The following is a 17201-nucleotide window of genomic DNA, read 5'->3' on the forward strand; positions in this document are numbered from 1 at the left end:
TTGAATAGGCAAATTCTTAAAAGTCAATTAAGTAAATGATTATGTTTCTAGCATGTTATATGTTTGGCAGCAGTTCTTCTAACTCTAATAGATTTTCATTTCTAAAACAAACATGTAGGAAGAACATCATGGCCATATTCCAGGATCACAACGCCAAGATTCATCCGACTCAAACTGTGAAGGAATGGTTGTGAGGAGAATGAAGAGTTATTTTCACACATGAATCGGCTTCTTAAATTCATTGAAAGTCTTTGGGATGTTCTGGAGGAGACTTTACAGAGTGCTGCACTCATGCATTGCCAATACAAGATCTTGACCCAAAATGATGCAAATAACATCACAAAATTCAATTAACATTTACTAAACTGTCAGCAGGACTAACCAGTGCACTGGCACAGATACTGAAATCAAGTGATTGACAAAATCTTCTTGTTGCAAGTGTGCGTGTGTATTGGCAAAGTTCAGTTTATACCTTGAAAATCAGTACCAGAGGTTGTAAAATCAACACTTTGTTTATATACTTAAGCCCATATCCATTCCATTATTGTCTTTTTAAAAACATCAGATCAAATCTAAAATCTTGAAATTTCTCAAAGAGCAAAATTAAGTGAAAAAAGGGGGAGACTGAGAAAAAGAAGTATGTACTGATCTTACATTCAAGTTTAGCTGGTGCCAGACCAGGCAAGGCAACAAACAAAACAATGATATTTTTAACCAATGAGATCATCACAGTGACTAAAAAATACTTCACTTAATGCTTTCTATGTTTCTTTTTCCGAGGTTCGAAATTCGAAATCGTCTCATTTTAAATGTTTGATAAGAAAATAGCACCAATTTCTTATGCAACCCAATTTTTTTAATTTTATTTTTAATTCAAGCTCTAGGACTTGCAGTAGTATTCAAGTGGTTTCCTTCCTCAGCTTGCATTACTTTTCACTGAAGGTATGTTGTTGTTGTGCCTTTAGAGCAGGGCTATTCAACTGGGGACCTGAGAAACGTTTTCCGTGCGAATATTTCATCAGTGACCCGTATTTCTGTTGACTGAACCAGCGATACCAATCATTGGTAAATTAATCATTGTTTTGGTTTGATTCTTTCCTTTCCGTGAATTGGCCAAACGCACTTGCATAACGGTCTGAAACGATTCGGATTCGATTCTGTCACTGAATCATCTGAAGCGGTTTCTCGGTCAGTAACAACAAATAAAGAACAAATCGCGCTGTTTTCATTTGTTTTGTTTCACAAAGGAGTTGCGTTTACTCCCGGTCCCGGACACTATTATTAAACAGCGTTGCGACATCCAGTGAGAAGCGTTTTAATTCGACACCTCTCTGACAAACCACAAATCAATCGATGATTTAACTAGTTTTAAATCGGATGAAACAGCCTCAACATTCCCAACACGACCGATGAGGAATACAGCAGAAACATTGTGCCATGAACAAAGTTAGAAGACTTTAAATCCCCTAATCACCACCCTTACAAACATTTTCCTTGAATGTAACGTTACTGTATTAGATTTATTAGGTGGGTAGAGGAATATATAAGTCATTTTTGTTATGAAATGATGGCAGTTTCTTTAGTTTTTACCTGTGTTTAGGCAGGTTTTATACAGTGGTATGTGAGTGAGTAGCCATGCATGGTTTTACCCGTCTCACTGTCAGAATATTTTCATTTAAGCATATAATAATTATAAATAAATATAATTCTTAACAATCGCTATGAGCGTGTATAATTCATGTATTTGTTCCAAGGAAAATTGGACACAGCTTTAAATGAGTTATTTATTATGGTCTTATAAATCTACTGTTGGGTACCACATTTCCAAGTAAATACAAAATACTTTTGTTTTAGGTTTAATTTAGCTTATTTATTGATACTATTATGTTTCAATAAATAATAAATAATTTTTCAATAAATAAGCTAAACCCACCAGCCCACCTCTGGCCCTCGAATGAAGCTAATTGAATAGCCCTGCTTTAGAGGCACCAAACCGAGTTGCAAAAACAATGCTTTTCTTCCACTCTTACAGTCTTCCAGTCTGCCGCTGCTTGTCCTGACCCAAAACTTCTTGAGCCAAACTTTGACATTTCAGACTTTACAAAGAAGAGCAAAGCTTTGAAAGTCCCACAGTGTTTACACTCCATAGTTCTCTGCACATTGAACTGGGATAGAAAATATTTCTATATTTCTAAATATAGAAAAGTATGAAAAACAGACATTTGATCATGAAATTGGAGGTAAATCTATACATTACTTCTGGAAGTTAAAGACTACATCCCTGAGTTCATAATGGTACCAAGAATGTCAAAATGGGAGCCAACAATTCTATAGACCTCAGGTCTTTCTTTTGAATTTCCCTCTCCGTTTTCCTTTCTTCCAACTCTTCATCTGTTTTAAATCATATAAGAGAAGGTTATCATCCTCATCTTCATCATCATCAGTGTACCAGGGACCCCAGACCCCCCCATTATACTGAGGATTGGAGCGATAATCTTTGGGAGGGTAGCGGCACGGCACCGCTGTCTTGTTGTATCGTAGAAGCCTGAATAGCATCTTCTTCACCACATGTGGGTATCGTCGGGAAAGATCCACTCGTTCATATGGATCAGCTGTAATGTTGAAGAGCCATATAGACTTGCTTCGATCCCAGCTCACACGCTCATTGTGCCAACGATTGGCCAACAGCAGGGTGGAGAAAGTCTGTGGTGGGATCCAGTCACTATATCCTGGCACACCAGTGAGAAGCTTCCAGTCACCGACACGGAGAGCCGCCCGGATGGCCGTGTTCCAGATCCCATAGCCTGCTTTCCAGGAGCCATTCTTGGCTTTGGCGTAGATGGGGTCTATGTTGTGGAGAATATCCAGTCGAGGTGAAGGACGTCCCTCACTGATGGCTTCCCAGACATCATAGCCATCAAGACTCTGGTTCTCATCTAGGGTACCTTCACCAAGCATCACCAGTGTTGGGTACCAATCAGTAATATGAATGAGAGCCCTGCTTCTAGTGCCCTTTTTGACCAGTAAAGGACTATGTACGAACCCTACCGCCCGTATACCTCCCTCCCAGTAAGACCCTTTACTGCCTCTTAGTGGCCAATTGCTGCCTCCTGCCATTGGTTGGCCTCCATTATCCGAGGAGTACACCATAACCATGTTGTCATAATATCCATACTGTTTGAGAGCAAGAGTTAGATTGCGTACGGCCTCATCCAAGCAGCTGACCATTGCAGCATATTTACGACGATGTAAGTTTGGGATGGACTTGTAGCGTTCGAGGTAGCGAGCAGGAACCTGTAAGGGAGAGTGTACTGCCTGGTACGCCAAGTAGAGGAAGATTGGCCGATTAGGATTGTGAGATTCAAGGATTTTCACAGCCTTTTGAGTATACATAATGGTGGAGTAGATGCCATGGTCCTGCTCCCAGGCAGCTTCTTCCCCCTCGTGAAGATCGTACCCACACATTCCCGGGCTGTCACATTTGTAATGGCTGTAGTAGTCGCCGGTACCCAACAAAGAGCCAAAGAAGGTGTCAAAGCCACGCTGCGTAGGCATACAACCTCGCTTATAAAACCCAAGGTGCCACTTTCCCACCATATGAGTGGAGTACCCAGCATTCTTCAGTTTCTGCGGAAGGGTGATGTTCTCCAAAGGGAGGCAATTCGGCTGAGTGGGTCGGATGATGGAATGCTGGAGGCCAGTGTGGATTTGATATCTAGGACATAAAAAAAGCACTAAATTAGTAACAAACATGACAAGCACTGAATAAAACAGACATTTGATACACTGGTTTACTCTAACGGCCCTATCATACATTCGGCGCCAGGCACGACACAAGTGTTTTTTGCTAGTTTCAGCCTGACGCAATTATCATTTTCACGTTGTTTAACTAGCAAAGGCATTTGCGCCCATTTGTGCGCCCATGGGCGAGGCTGGTCTTAAAACGAGCTGTGCTCAGGCGCTTACACTTTGCTTATTACACACACACAGGGACACAAATAGCCAAATATTAAAAATAAAAGGATTACAGAGTAAAATATTAATATTGTGTACATAAATGGTGGAATCCGGCTTGTCCTGTAGATGGTCTGCTTGCGTTTTAACCTCGCGCACGAACAGATCCGTTTGCTCTCTGGTAGAGACCTGCGCGGGACACAATTTTCAGTCCCGCTCCCGCCCGCTCCCGCAGTGTTCAGTCCCGCTCCCACCCGCTCCCGCAAAGATTTGTCATTTTTAGTCCCACTCCCGCCCGCATCTGTGATATTATGTCCCGCTCCCGCCCGCAAATGCCCGCAAGACGGCAGGCAGGATGTATGTTCACTTTCTGTCTCACGAAAGGTCTTGGAAAAAAATGCGATTTGTGTCCGTTGTATGTTAACACCTTTTGGCATTTATCGCAGCAGGCAAAAGGTAGTTGATTCCCCTCTCCATCATGCACAACCGAAAAAGACTGCCAAATGTCTGATTTGAGGTTTCGTGATATTTTTTTTTGTAGTAAATGTGCCTTTCTTTAGAGAAGTGCTTACATCTGAAGCGCTTAGGCCTATATCTGAAGCACTAGAGGTGCTCTTTTCCTCGTCCATGCTGACTATTTTGAACTTGAAGCTTTCGAATTCGAACACGGAGCAGCGGGAAGGAATTGTCTCTTTAAACAAGTGTGCGTGAGATTAGGCCCCGCCCTACCCCAAACGACAACATCCAAGTTTAGGCTGCTTAAAACGTTTTTATTGCTGCCAAACAGAATCTCCCTCACAACTACAAATTATGTACGCTACTTTAATCATTTATATATTTTACTTTACACTCATATTTAATTTGCGGGAGTGCAGCGTATCATCCCCCCCGCCCGCACCCGCAAGTGCACCTTCATCATCCCGCCCGCTCCCGCAATGACCTTTCCAAATTTGTCCCGCGCCGCTCTGTTTTGCGTCGGGTCCCGCGGGAGTGCAGAACTCTACTCTCTGGAGACGCATTCAGTCTTTCCGCTGGCAAATTCCGCCATGTAAATAGCGAATCCACCATGGCGCGAGCTTTTAAAGGGAATGGGAGATGAGACTTTGATTGGCATGTTACGCCCAAAACACACCCATTACTCGTCAAGAGAATAGAGACGACCCTTTTACACCCATTTCCCGTCGTTAAACTAGTAAAAGTGGATTCGGACACGCACTAAGGCCATGTCCACACTAATACGTTTTCGTTTGAAAACGCATCTTTTTCTCTCCGTTTTGGCCTTCCGTCCACACTGAGACGGCGTTTTTATTAATGAAAACGAAGCTTTTTGAAAACGCACTCCAAAGCGTATACATTTGAAAACGCCGTTTTTGCGTCGTAGTGTGGACTGTGAAACCGGAGGGATTTAAAAACGATGACGTAAATTTAGTCATGTGACGCATATTGTACCAATAGATATTCATGTTTATACCAGTATTGTGCCTGTTATGTGCTATTCACTTTCACACTGTTGCTAAAAAATATTCTACATTGCACACTCTTCATATCACAGTCCTGCAAAGATGACAGATTTAGCCTACTCACATTTGCTGTCCTGCGGTGATACATGAGAGCAGTCGCGTTTTAGACCAAACATATGGTGTCTGCGTGCGACCTGGACGCATCAGTGAATGGTGAGATATTTTACTAAATAAAATTATCCTGTCAGAAGAATTGCGCGATAACTTCATTATTTATTTTTCCATCTGAATCATATCAGTGAGCTTTTGTGGGGTTTTACACATGCGAAGTAAAGGTGAATTGAGCGTTTTCAGGCGTTTTTCAAAAGTTTCTCATCCACACTGAAACGTCCGAAAACGCTAGTGTGGACGGAGAGCGTTTCTAAACGAAAACGCCATTTTCAAATGTATCCGGATTAATGTAGACGTAGCCTAAGTGAACTCGCGCCGTGCTCTTTAGACCATTCGCTTATATCGTTAAAATAGGGCCCAACGTTTTGGCCTCGGGAAGGGAAATGATTTCATTCTGATTGAAACAAAAGATGTCCATGTAAACTCAGCTAGTGTGCTTGTAATGTTGTAATCTTGTAATATGTAATGTTATATGGCAGATCAAGTGAATTGGATCGGGACATGGCATTAGGCCAAATTCAAACCTGCGTCCCCTCGAGACATCAGGACTTATGCACCACCAGCTGTGCACCACAGCTTCATTCTGTAACTCCCTTCAAATATATCTTTAAAGCATTAGTTCACCCAAAAGTGACGATTCTCTCATCATTTACTCATTCTCATGTTCTTCCAAACACATTTAGATGGTCTTTCTTTCAAGCAACAACCGGTGTCAGTGAGTTCAACTCAAGAACGTTTAAAGAACTGGATCAACTTATTGACAGGATCTGACAAAGAACAATTTGTTGATAAATAGGGCATTGGTACTTTCTTCATCAAGGACCGCAGTGGAAACAAGTTTTTAACTTTATTGCGGTATCCTTGACAAATGAGTGTATTTCACTACTTTCTTTATCAAATAAAATCTTTATCAAATAAAATCAAACTTATTTCCAAATATTTTAGCTTATAACTAATATTAAACTAAAACACTTCTTAACACAACCCAAATGTCCCACAAGACATGTTTTTTTGGTCACCAAACCACTAGGAAACACGAATCCCCAACCAGCCTGTGCTGGAAGACTTGCTGACCCATGTTCTTCTGTTCGCTCCAACATCCCTCCCACATCTGCTTTCAATAAGCGGAACATACTCCTCTCTACAGCTAATCAAACTCAGACCACAGAGCATTAAGACACACTCCCCCTCGTTCCCACTAGACCAGCCATTCATTACACCCTTTCTCTTTTCAGTAACCCAGAAACTAACCATCTCAAGGCCCTTTCGTCTGACAACAGCCGAGATTTGAGACCCTTCAAATTCATCTTTAAATCATTAGTTCATCCAAAAGTGATGATTCTCTCATCATTTACTCATTCATGAGTCAGTGAGTTCAACTCGAGAATGTTTAGTTAACTGGATCACCTTATTGACAGGATCTGACTCAAAAGAACAATTTTGATAAATAGGACATTGGTACTTTCTCTCATGAATTCTCATAAACACCCCAATGAGAGCTAGGGCAGATGCTACTCATGCTGGGTTCAGACTACACGATTTTGGCACGATCCGTTTGACGTCGAATAGGGTGTAGTGGTGATTTGTAAACGATAATGGGCATCGGGACGCAAGAATCAATCGTTTTATCAAGTCGAGTTTATTTATATAGAGCTTTTTACCATACAGAGTGTTTCAAAGGAGCTTTACAGAGATAAGAGGAAAATAATGCAACCAAGTTTGTTGTCAGATCTAGAAGAAAATAGCGTCACAGTCTAGCTTAAGTAAGTTCAGTGATGGTTCATTTTTGTTGTAAAAAAGTTATTAATTTTGTTAATTTATTTATATATATATATATATATATATATATAGTCGCTCTGGAGAAAACAGTGATGTCATCGTCCATCGTTCAGTTCTCATATTATGGTGTCAATGCACTCTCTTTGGAGGATTGACATCCCATACTGTCCTGGTCTTGCGCTCCAGGAACATGTCCACTGTTGGGAATTCTCTCTTTTTTCTGGGCTTTTCTGAATGACAAGACAGCCGATACAAAACACTTCTGTAGCCATAGTTTGTTTACGCTCAGGTCAATCGCTAGCTCAGCCTTCTCGACCACATCACGCGCGTCGTTAAAGGCGGTGACTGATGACTGGTCCACGACATGACAAGAATTTAGGAGTCAAAATCGCATAATCTGGCTATCGTAACAGACAAAAATATTGTGTAGTCTGAACTCGGCATTACACATTACTTCTGCTGTTACTTAAAGTGCCACTGAAGTGCTTTGGAAAGCGCAGATTTGTAAAATGGTCGATGTAATTTCCACTGAAACAGGAAGCTAAGGCAGGACATATTGAATGGCCCCTCCCCCTTTTCAAACAGCCAATAGCGTTTAGTTTACCTTACAGACTGACAGCACCATGGAAGCGAATCCAAGCACTGATGATACGTTGGATTCAATAGTAGAGGAGTGAATAAATTCTAGCCATTTCATTCTTAACCAACTCGAGCTTTTGAGCAACCGAACTCACACTCAAACCCATATTGCTCCGTGACGAGTCAACGCTCGCTTTGGACAGGTGATGTTTATAGCAGAGGGGGCGGAGCTTTAGATTCTAAAGAGCATTTGATTGGACTGAAGCTGTGATGAGAAGCGGTGATGTCATAAAAATCTGTGATCCATTTTAGCGGAAGTGAGAGACTAGGTTTTGAATGCTTAGCCTATATCTCCTAAATGCAAATTTTGTAATTGCTTTGGAACACACCAGCTTATTCATAACCTTAAGGCTAACATATTCATACTAAAAGCTAAAAAACATAAATTTTTATTTCAGGGGGCCTTTAAAGCTATTGAATGGATTTAAAAGGCTTAAATATAGTGCACAAGGAATATCATACTTTTGTAATGCTTATTTGTAATTTTGACCATTTTTGCCATTCAGACCCTTTTTGTTCCCCTTAACAGTTTGGCATGTTCATTATGGCAGTGTTTGCCAATGCTGGTTCTGGAGCGCCACAAAACTGCACATTTTGAATACCTTCCTTATCTAAACCACCTGTTTTTCTCAATAACTCATCCACTTTTTAGTAGAGTGCTCATGAACTGAATTAGGTGTGTCAAATAAGGTACAAAGATAAGGAACCAAAGGGAACCACAGTCCTATTCATGGTAATGTGGCAACCAACCTTTAATTAGTCATTATCTGATTTGCTTTGCTTGGCAGGTTTTTCACCTGGACTGTCTCATACTGAAGATTACGAGAAGTTCATTACTTTTATCAGATGTTAGTGAATACCTTAAAAGGGTAAAAGCTAAAAAGAAGAACTGAACATACTGCTTATATGGGCAGATGTTTTTGGACTTCTGATCTAAAGGCATCATCCATCAGAGAAGCAGAAAAAGTTTCAACAGTCTCTTTCCATTACGTTTAGCATATTTTAGACTGCTGTTTTAGCTTTAAGAGTCAAGTCAAGTCACCTTTACTTATATAGCGCTTTTTACAATACAGATTGTATCAAAGCAGCTTCACAGTGATAACATGAAAATAATGCAACAAAGTTTGTTTCTAGAAGAAAATTGCATCATCGTCCACCCATAATAAGGCAGATCAATAATATTGTTGAATATTAAATGTCCCCAACTAAGCAAGCCAAAAGCCAAGGCAATGAGATGGCAAAGCATTTGCCAAGATAAGCCTCTGTAATGTAATCTTTTTGATGAAGCCCTTTTTTTGTTGAAGAGCTCTTTAAAGATTAAGCAATTCACAGGCTGAAAAGAATGGCAATTTAAGACGATTTAACTAATAAAAGCAGCTGAAACATTTCCATGTGCAGTGTTCATTTAAAATAATATTTTCAACAAATATTAAAGGGGTTATATCATGAGAAATGACATAACAGCTGTCCACATTTACTCGTCAGTGATGCCTGGTCAGAAACCTGTGCCGTCCCGTCATGGGCTGGTAATAAAGCCTGGTTCACACGGCAGGATAATTAGGCCGATTTTAGCCCCGATTCACCCCTTCCGACAATCTTAAGGATGCTCCGATTATCGTAAAATAATCTGATCAGATATTCCTGCCGTGTGTGGTGTGTTAAGGCTGCTCTCGTCTGCTCGGAAGGACGTCGGGACCGCTCCGATCTCAAATCGGGGATATCCAACATGTTGGATTTATTTGGCCCGATTTCTTCTCGTGTGTGGTGTCCCCCGAGCGTGCCTGTGGACTGTGGAGTGTAGCCAATCAGAAAGCGAGGTGACGAGGCGGCGAGGAAACACCGGGAAATATAATCAAAACAGCCGGCAGCATCGCGCACCAGAAAGTCCGGTGGACGTCAGAGATCATCGCCTTTTCTTTTGATAACGTTTTTTTCCGGTTAAAAACAAACTACAAACTATTGCCACTGCATCCTCTTCGTCCGCCATGATTGTTTACTCTGAAGTCACGTTTGATCTCGAGGTAATTTGCGCGATTTCCTGTCTGATCTGGGAATGCTCGGGAGTCAAATCGGTTCGTGTGTGATGTGTTGATTTTGCCGTGTGGCTGCGCACCACACACTGTACGACCAAAACTGTACGACCCGTGATTTTTTATCCCCGTGTGTGGGGTCTCTCAGGTTTGGAAAATCGGCCGACAATTTTAAAATCGTCCCGTGTGAACCAGGCTTAAGCAGAATAGATTTCATTTTTAAGTACCATTAACAAGTTCCATTTCCATTTGAACCTTTTTGAACCATTTCAGCATGGATTGTTTTATGAATCTGTCACAATAATAACTTATAAGGGGCAGAATATGGTTTAAATTTAAATTATTCACATACAACGCCATAGCAACTACACAAACACCCTAGCAATTGCCTAGCAACTGGTTAGCAACACCATTGCAATGACCCAAAACACCCAAGCAAACGCCTAACAACACCATAGCAACTAGCAAGTAATGCCCTAGCGAACACCTAGAGTGGTTGCTTGCTATGGTGTTGTTATGTGTTTGCTAGGGTGTTTTCGGTGGTTGCAAAGGTGTTGCTAACCAGTTGCACCTAGAACACAGTAGCAACTGCCTATCAACACTCACACCCTAACAACAACCCATAATATCTTAACAACCACCTAGCAACCACCCAGAATGCCTTAGCAACGATGTAGCAGCTCCATAGCAACCAGCCATGCCAACCTAGCAAACCCGAGCCAACTGAGTGCCAGGTTTCGCCACAGAAAATGACCAAATCTTGTTTGATGTAGTATTTTACTTTACACAATATGTGTGTAAACATGGCCAAACATTTTTTTCCCGTTAAATACAATGTCTCTTTTCATTGTCTCTAATTTGCAAATGAATGTGTTTTTTGGCCAACATGTAATGAGAGCAATAACTTGGCAACATTTTCATAATATCTCATATTTCAAAGAAATAGAATGATTTCTTCCCTATTCACTTATTATGTTTCCCTAAAATGCCTGATCGGCCTGCAGTAAGTCCTGGTGTGAAACTGGTGCATCTCGTATTCTGCTCTGAAACCCCACTACAGTTCTCAGATGTTCATTTACAACAATCAATTTAAAAAGTAGTTACAAAACATTCCCACAAGAGTGTCATTGAGTCGACGTCAGTCATTTTTAAAGACCAAGCAGAGGGCGTTGTGCTCCTTATAGAATAAAACGGACTGATATTCTTTGATGTGTGTGATGCTAATCTCTGTTCCTGAGTGTTCTCAGTCTTCTCAAACCACACAACACGGTCACACACCGTGAAGCGATCTGACACACAGTATATTACCCCAGTAAATCCCCATCTCAGACAGCCAGAAAGCCATTCATTGTAAATGACTGAGGGAGGAGTTGATTCATTCACTGCTTCCAAAGCAAATTGCCAAAAGAGATTCCTAGCAACCTTCCTGTTTCCCGAGGCGTGGACCAGATGTTTCGCTGTGGGAACACTGGAGTCAGGCATTGTTGAATGCTGAATCTTCTGACATGCACACTAAAACACCAACTTGTCTGCATCATTGAATCATTATTTTCCTGTTATCACTGTAAAGTTGCTATGAAACTATCTGTAGTGTATAAAGCGCTATAGAAATAAAGGTGACTTGATCACGCATAGAAAATTACTTTCAACATGAACCTACATTTTACGGAAGCTTGTTTCCACCACAGAATAGAAAATAAAAAAGGTAATTGCGACTTTTTAGCGCAAAGTTTACATCTCGCAATTCTCAGAATAGTGTGATATAAAGTCGTACTTGCGAGTTATAAAGTCAGAATTGCTTGATATAAACTCGCAATTCTGAGGAAAAAAGTATTTTTTACTTAGAATTGGACTTTATATCTCGCGATTCTGACTTTACATCACGCAATTCTTACTTAATATCACGCAATTGCGACTTTACATCACGCAATTCTTACTTAATATCACGCAATTGCGACTTTATATCACGCAATTCTGACTTTATAGCCTAACACGCAATTCTGACTTTATCATGCAATTCTGACTTTATAACACGCAATTCTGACTTTATCATGCAATTCTGACTTTATAACACGCAATTCTGACTTCATCACGCATCTGACTTTATCACGCAATTCTTATTTAATATCACGCAATTCTTATTTAATATCACGCAATTCTGACTTTATAACACGCAATTCTTACCTAATATCACGCAATTCTGACTTTATTACACGCAATTCTGACCTTATAACACGCAATTCTGACTTTATAGCCTAACACGCAATTCTGACTTTATAAAGCAATTCTGACTTTATAACACGCAATTCTTACCTAATAACACGCAATTCTGACTTTATCATGCAATTCTGACTTTATAACACGCAATTCTGACTTTATAGCCTAACACGCAATTCTGACTTTATAAAGCAATTCTGACTTTATAACACGCAATTCTGACTTCATCACGCATCTGATTTTATCACGCAATTCTTATTTAATATCACGCAATTCTTACTTAATATCACGCAATTCTGACTTTATAACACGCAATTCTGACTTTATAACACGCAATTCTTACCTAATATCACGCAATTCTGACTTTATTACACGCAATTCTGACCTTATAACATTTCAGATTTTAATTTACCCCTATTCTGACTTTATATCACGCAATTGCAACTTTATATCACGCAATTCTTACTTTATATCACGCAATTCTGACTTTATAAAGCAATTCTGACTTTATAACACGCAACTCTGACTTTATAACACGCAATTCTGACTTTATATCACGCAACTCTGACTTTATATCACGCAATTCTGACTTTATATCACGCAATTCTGACTTTATATCACGCAATTCTGACTTTATATCATACAACTCTGACTTTATATCACGCAATTCTGACTTTATATCACGCAATTCTGACTTTATATCACAAAACTCTGACTTTACATTACACAATTGCGACTTTATATCACGCAACTCTGACTTTATATCACACAACTCTGACTATATTACGCAATTGCGACTTTATATCACACAACTCTGACTTTATATCACGCAATTCTGACTTTATATCACACAACTCTGACTATATTACGCAATTGCGACTTTATATCACGCAACTTTGACTTTATATCACGCAGTTCTGACTTTATATCACGCAATTCTGACTTTATATCACGCAATTCTGACTTTATATCACACAACTCTGACTTTATATCATGCAATTCTGACTTTAATATCATGTAATTCTGACTTTATAACACGCAATTCTGACTTTATAACACAGAATTCTGACTTAATAACACGCAATTCTGACTTTACAACGCAATTCTGATTTTATAACACGCAATTCTGACTTTATAAAGCAGTTCTGATTTTATAACACGCAATTCTGACTTTATCACGCGATTCTGACTAATTATAACACGCAATTCTGACTTTATAACGCAATTGTGACTATCACGCAATTCTGACTACCGGTAATTATAACACGCAATTCTGACTTTATAACGTAATTGTGACTTTAAATCACGCAATTGCAACTTTATATTACGTACTTATGACTTTATATCACACAACTCTGACTTTATATTACGCATTTGTGAATTTATATCACGCAACTCTGACTTTATATCACGCAATTCTGACTTTATATCACGCAACTCTGACTTTATATCACGCAATTCTGACTTTATATTACGCAAATGCGACTTTATATCACGCAACTCTGACTTTATATCACACAACTCTGACTATATTACGCAATTGCGACTTTATATCACACAACTCTGACTTTATATCACGCAATTCTGACTTTATATCACACAACTCTGACTATATTACGCAATTGCGACTTTATATCACGCAACTTTGACTTTATATCACGCAGTTCTGACTTTATATCACGCAATTCTGACTTTATATCACGCAACTCTGACTTTATATCACGCAATTCTGACTTTATATCACACAACTCTGACTTTATATCACGCAATTCTGACTTTTTATCACACAACTCTGACTTTATATTACGCAATTGCAACTTTATATCACGCAACTCTGACTTTATATCACACAACTCTGACTTTATATTACGCAATTGCAACTTTATATCACGCAACTCTGACTTTATATCACGCAATTCTGACTTTTTATCACGCAATTCTGACTTTATATCATGTAATTCTGACTTTATAACACGCAATTCTGACTTTATAACACGGAATTCTGACTTAATAACACGCAATTCTGACTTTATAACGCAATTCTGACTTTATATCACGCAATTGCGACTTTATATCACACAACTCTGACTTTATATTACGCAATTGCGACTTTATATCACACAACTCTGACTTTATATTACGCAATTGCGACTTTAGATCACACAACTCTGACTTTATATCACGCAACTCTGACTTTATATCACACAACTCTGACTTTATATCACGCAATTCTGACTTTATATCACACAACTCTGACTTTATATCACGCAATTCTGACTTTATATCACACAACTCTGACTTTATATCAGGAAATTGCGACTTTATATCACACAACTCTGACTTTATATCACGCAATTCTGACTTTATATCAGGAAATTGCGACTTTATATCACGCAATTCTGACTTTATTTTACGAAATTGCAACTTTATATCACGCAATTCTGACTTTAAATACTATTATTTATATTAATTCCTTTTTTGTTGTTGCTGTTGTTTAGGCGGAGGCTTTTGGGATTCCTGCCTCTCCCTGCACAGTATATGGATTGTATTTTCTTGTATATATTTCATATTGTGCAAATAAACTAAACGAACCCCCTATGTTTGACAGATAAAGTGTGATATGTTGATGTCTCCCACCTGCCGGTCATCAGCTGGCTCCTGGACGGGCTACACAGAGGCTGAACATAATAATTCTCCAGTTTCACTCCGGCTGAAGCGAGTCTGTCCAGTGTTGGAGTCTTTATCTCGGACCCGTGATATCCCACGTCTCGAAACCCTTGGTCATCAACCATGATGAAGATGATGTGAGGCTGAGAGGAAGGTTTCTCCACGGTATTCACGCGATTCGCATGAAAACTGCTCTTCCATGTTCCGTATGTTGAGTTGATAAATCCGCTAAAAGTAGTCAAAAGCGTCAGAAGAATCGCACTTCTTCCCATTCGTCCGTGCATTGCACCTAAAACCATTCGTTCCTATTTGTAAACTAGTTAAAATGAAAATCAGAACAGATGATACCACTACTTTAATCTTTTCACAGCGCAAAATAACACCGCTGCATGTCATGATATCAGGAATAACAGGCGCGCTTGGAAATTAGGTTCACGATTTGAACGACCAAGATTTGCACGATTTTCAAAAACCTGAATATGGAAACGGGTCGTATAGCATAATTTCGAAGCATCAAGACATTGTCGACCCGTCTGTCCTAAAAGACAGACCTGAACTGTCTCGTCTTTCCCTTAAGTTACTCTTCAGTGACATACAGTGAGGTCCGATTCGCGAACGAATCATTCGTTTGAATCGATTCATGATTCTGTTGAACCGATTCGCAAATCACAGGCTCGCTAGGGATAGCTGAGACTGCAAATCAAGACTGTATTTAGAAATTGGAAAGGAACACATCAGTTGACCTCTAATGTGAATTTTAGTGTAATTTTGTGTCTATTAAACACTTAGATTTAGCCTATAGATGTGAAACATTCTAAAAACGTTCAGATATTAGTATGTTAATAAAAGATGTTGTTTTTTTGACAAAAAATAACACGTTAAATAGCACGTGTAAACGTTTAGTAACACTTGTAAGTGCCGAGGACTTTCAACCGAATCAGTGAATCGCTTTTTAACGGGTTCATTTAAACGAACCGATTCACTAAAACGAATCGGACAACGCCGCTGAATGGACTGCCTCTCATAGACGCAAGAGATCTGGGAATGTGGTTTAGTAACCCTTTGTATGTAACGCATTTCTTTTTACAGTTATAGATTGCCTTAATACTTATTCGCCCCAGAGCATGAAGTAATAAGCAGGTTCCTCAGGGTCTTATCAGTTTTAGATACTCTATGTGCTAATGGTCCACTTGAAAACATTTATAATATTTGGTTAATATTCCCCTTGATATTAAGTTTTATGCAGGGTATTTCCTGCATTTCATGATTCCAGCTGTGCTCATGTATCGCATTACTTCTGCGGTAATGTTTTATTTCCAAAATAAATAAATCTTATCCTTTTGTCAAGTGCAGTCAGATGGCATAATGTATAATTTTCCACATGCTTAAAAGAACAATGAGAAGAATTCTCCCACTGAATTACTCATGAAAGCTAATGCATCCTCAGGAAGGAATCTGACTCACTTTGGCTTGCACTGAAAGAAAAGGATGAATCTCAATGGGCTTATTGTACTAAACCACATGTCCATGCAGTAAAATAAGATCCTTCATGCAGCAAACTTTCATTCTCTGGATTAGATACAGGGTCTAAACATGTGCGGCACTTCAGCATGTCTTATTATTGACAAAAAAAAACACAAAACCCCCCCCCCAGATAAGTCATTTCTATTCTCTAAGATCCTGCTATTCTTGCTCGGGATCAGAGTAATTTCAACAGCTCGTATCTCTTCCAATGGGGAAACATCAACTTCTCCAAAGCTGTTCACCAAGCTTACAATTAAATTTCATATTTGAAAATCACCAATGAAATCTGACTACAACTATGACTTAAATTTGACTGTTTATATCGCAACCGGAGCTTCTGACGGCGGCTGCAGTGACGCGTGACTTTACTAGTCAGCGATTGGCTCTTTCATCTAGAAGGCGGGGCTTATTCCACCATATTGCGCTTTGCACTTTCTCACATTGACCTTAGAACCCAAGCAATCCGATTGGTTCAAAACTCGTTTTATGGGTAATCGCTTTAATGCCTGATTACAAATCAGACAAAATTATATAAGCCGTTTTTGAATGTTATAACGACCATTAATGTCTTTTAACTTCTATGTTTCGTAACCTGTTTTTTAGTTAGCTAACATATACAATTCAATTGTCGTTTTCCCACTTAAGACTCCTCTCTTCATCCTGCCGGGATCCTCAAAAGCAGGGTTTGCTCCACTCAAACGCGTATCTAACACTCGCACACACTCTTTGACAGTCAACATGTTCAACATGTCTGGACACA

The 17201-nt window shown here is 39.4% G+C and overlaps 1 protein-coding gene across 1 annotated transcript; it reads right to left on the bottom strand.

Annotated features, from left to right (window-relative positions):
- Positions 1-498: 498 nt before the first annotated feature.
- On the bottom strand, positions 499-15499 carry arsj (arylsulfatase family, member J). Its single transcript, XM_082159239.1, has 2 exons — positions 14888-15499; positions 499-3715 (listed from the first exon to the last, which is right to left on the bottom strand). Exons 1-2 carry the CDS (start codon positions 15214-15216, stop codon positions 2338-2340), a joined length of 1707 nt encoding a protein of 568 aa, XP_082015365.1. The 5' UTR covers positions 15217-15499; the 3' UTR covers positions 499-2337.
- Positions 15500-17201: the final 1702 nt, after the last annotated feature.

This window comes from Leuciscus leuciscus, assembly GCF_965113295.1.
Source record: "Leuciscus leuciscus genome assembly, chromosome: 2".
In the NCBI taxonomy this organism is placed as follows: Eukaryota; Metazoa; Chordata; class Actinopteri; order Cypriniformes; family Leuciscidae; genus Leuciscus; species Leuciscus leuciscus.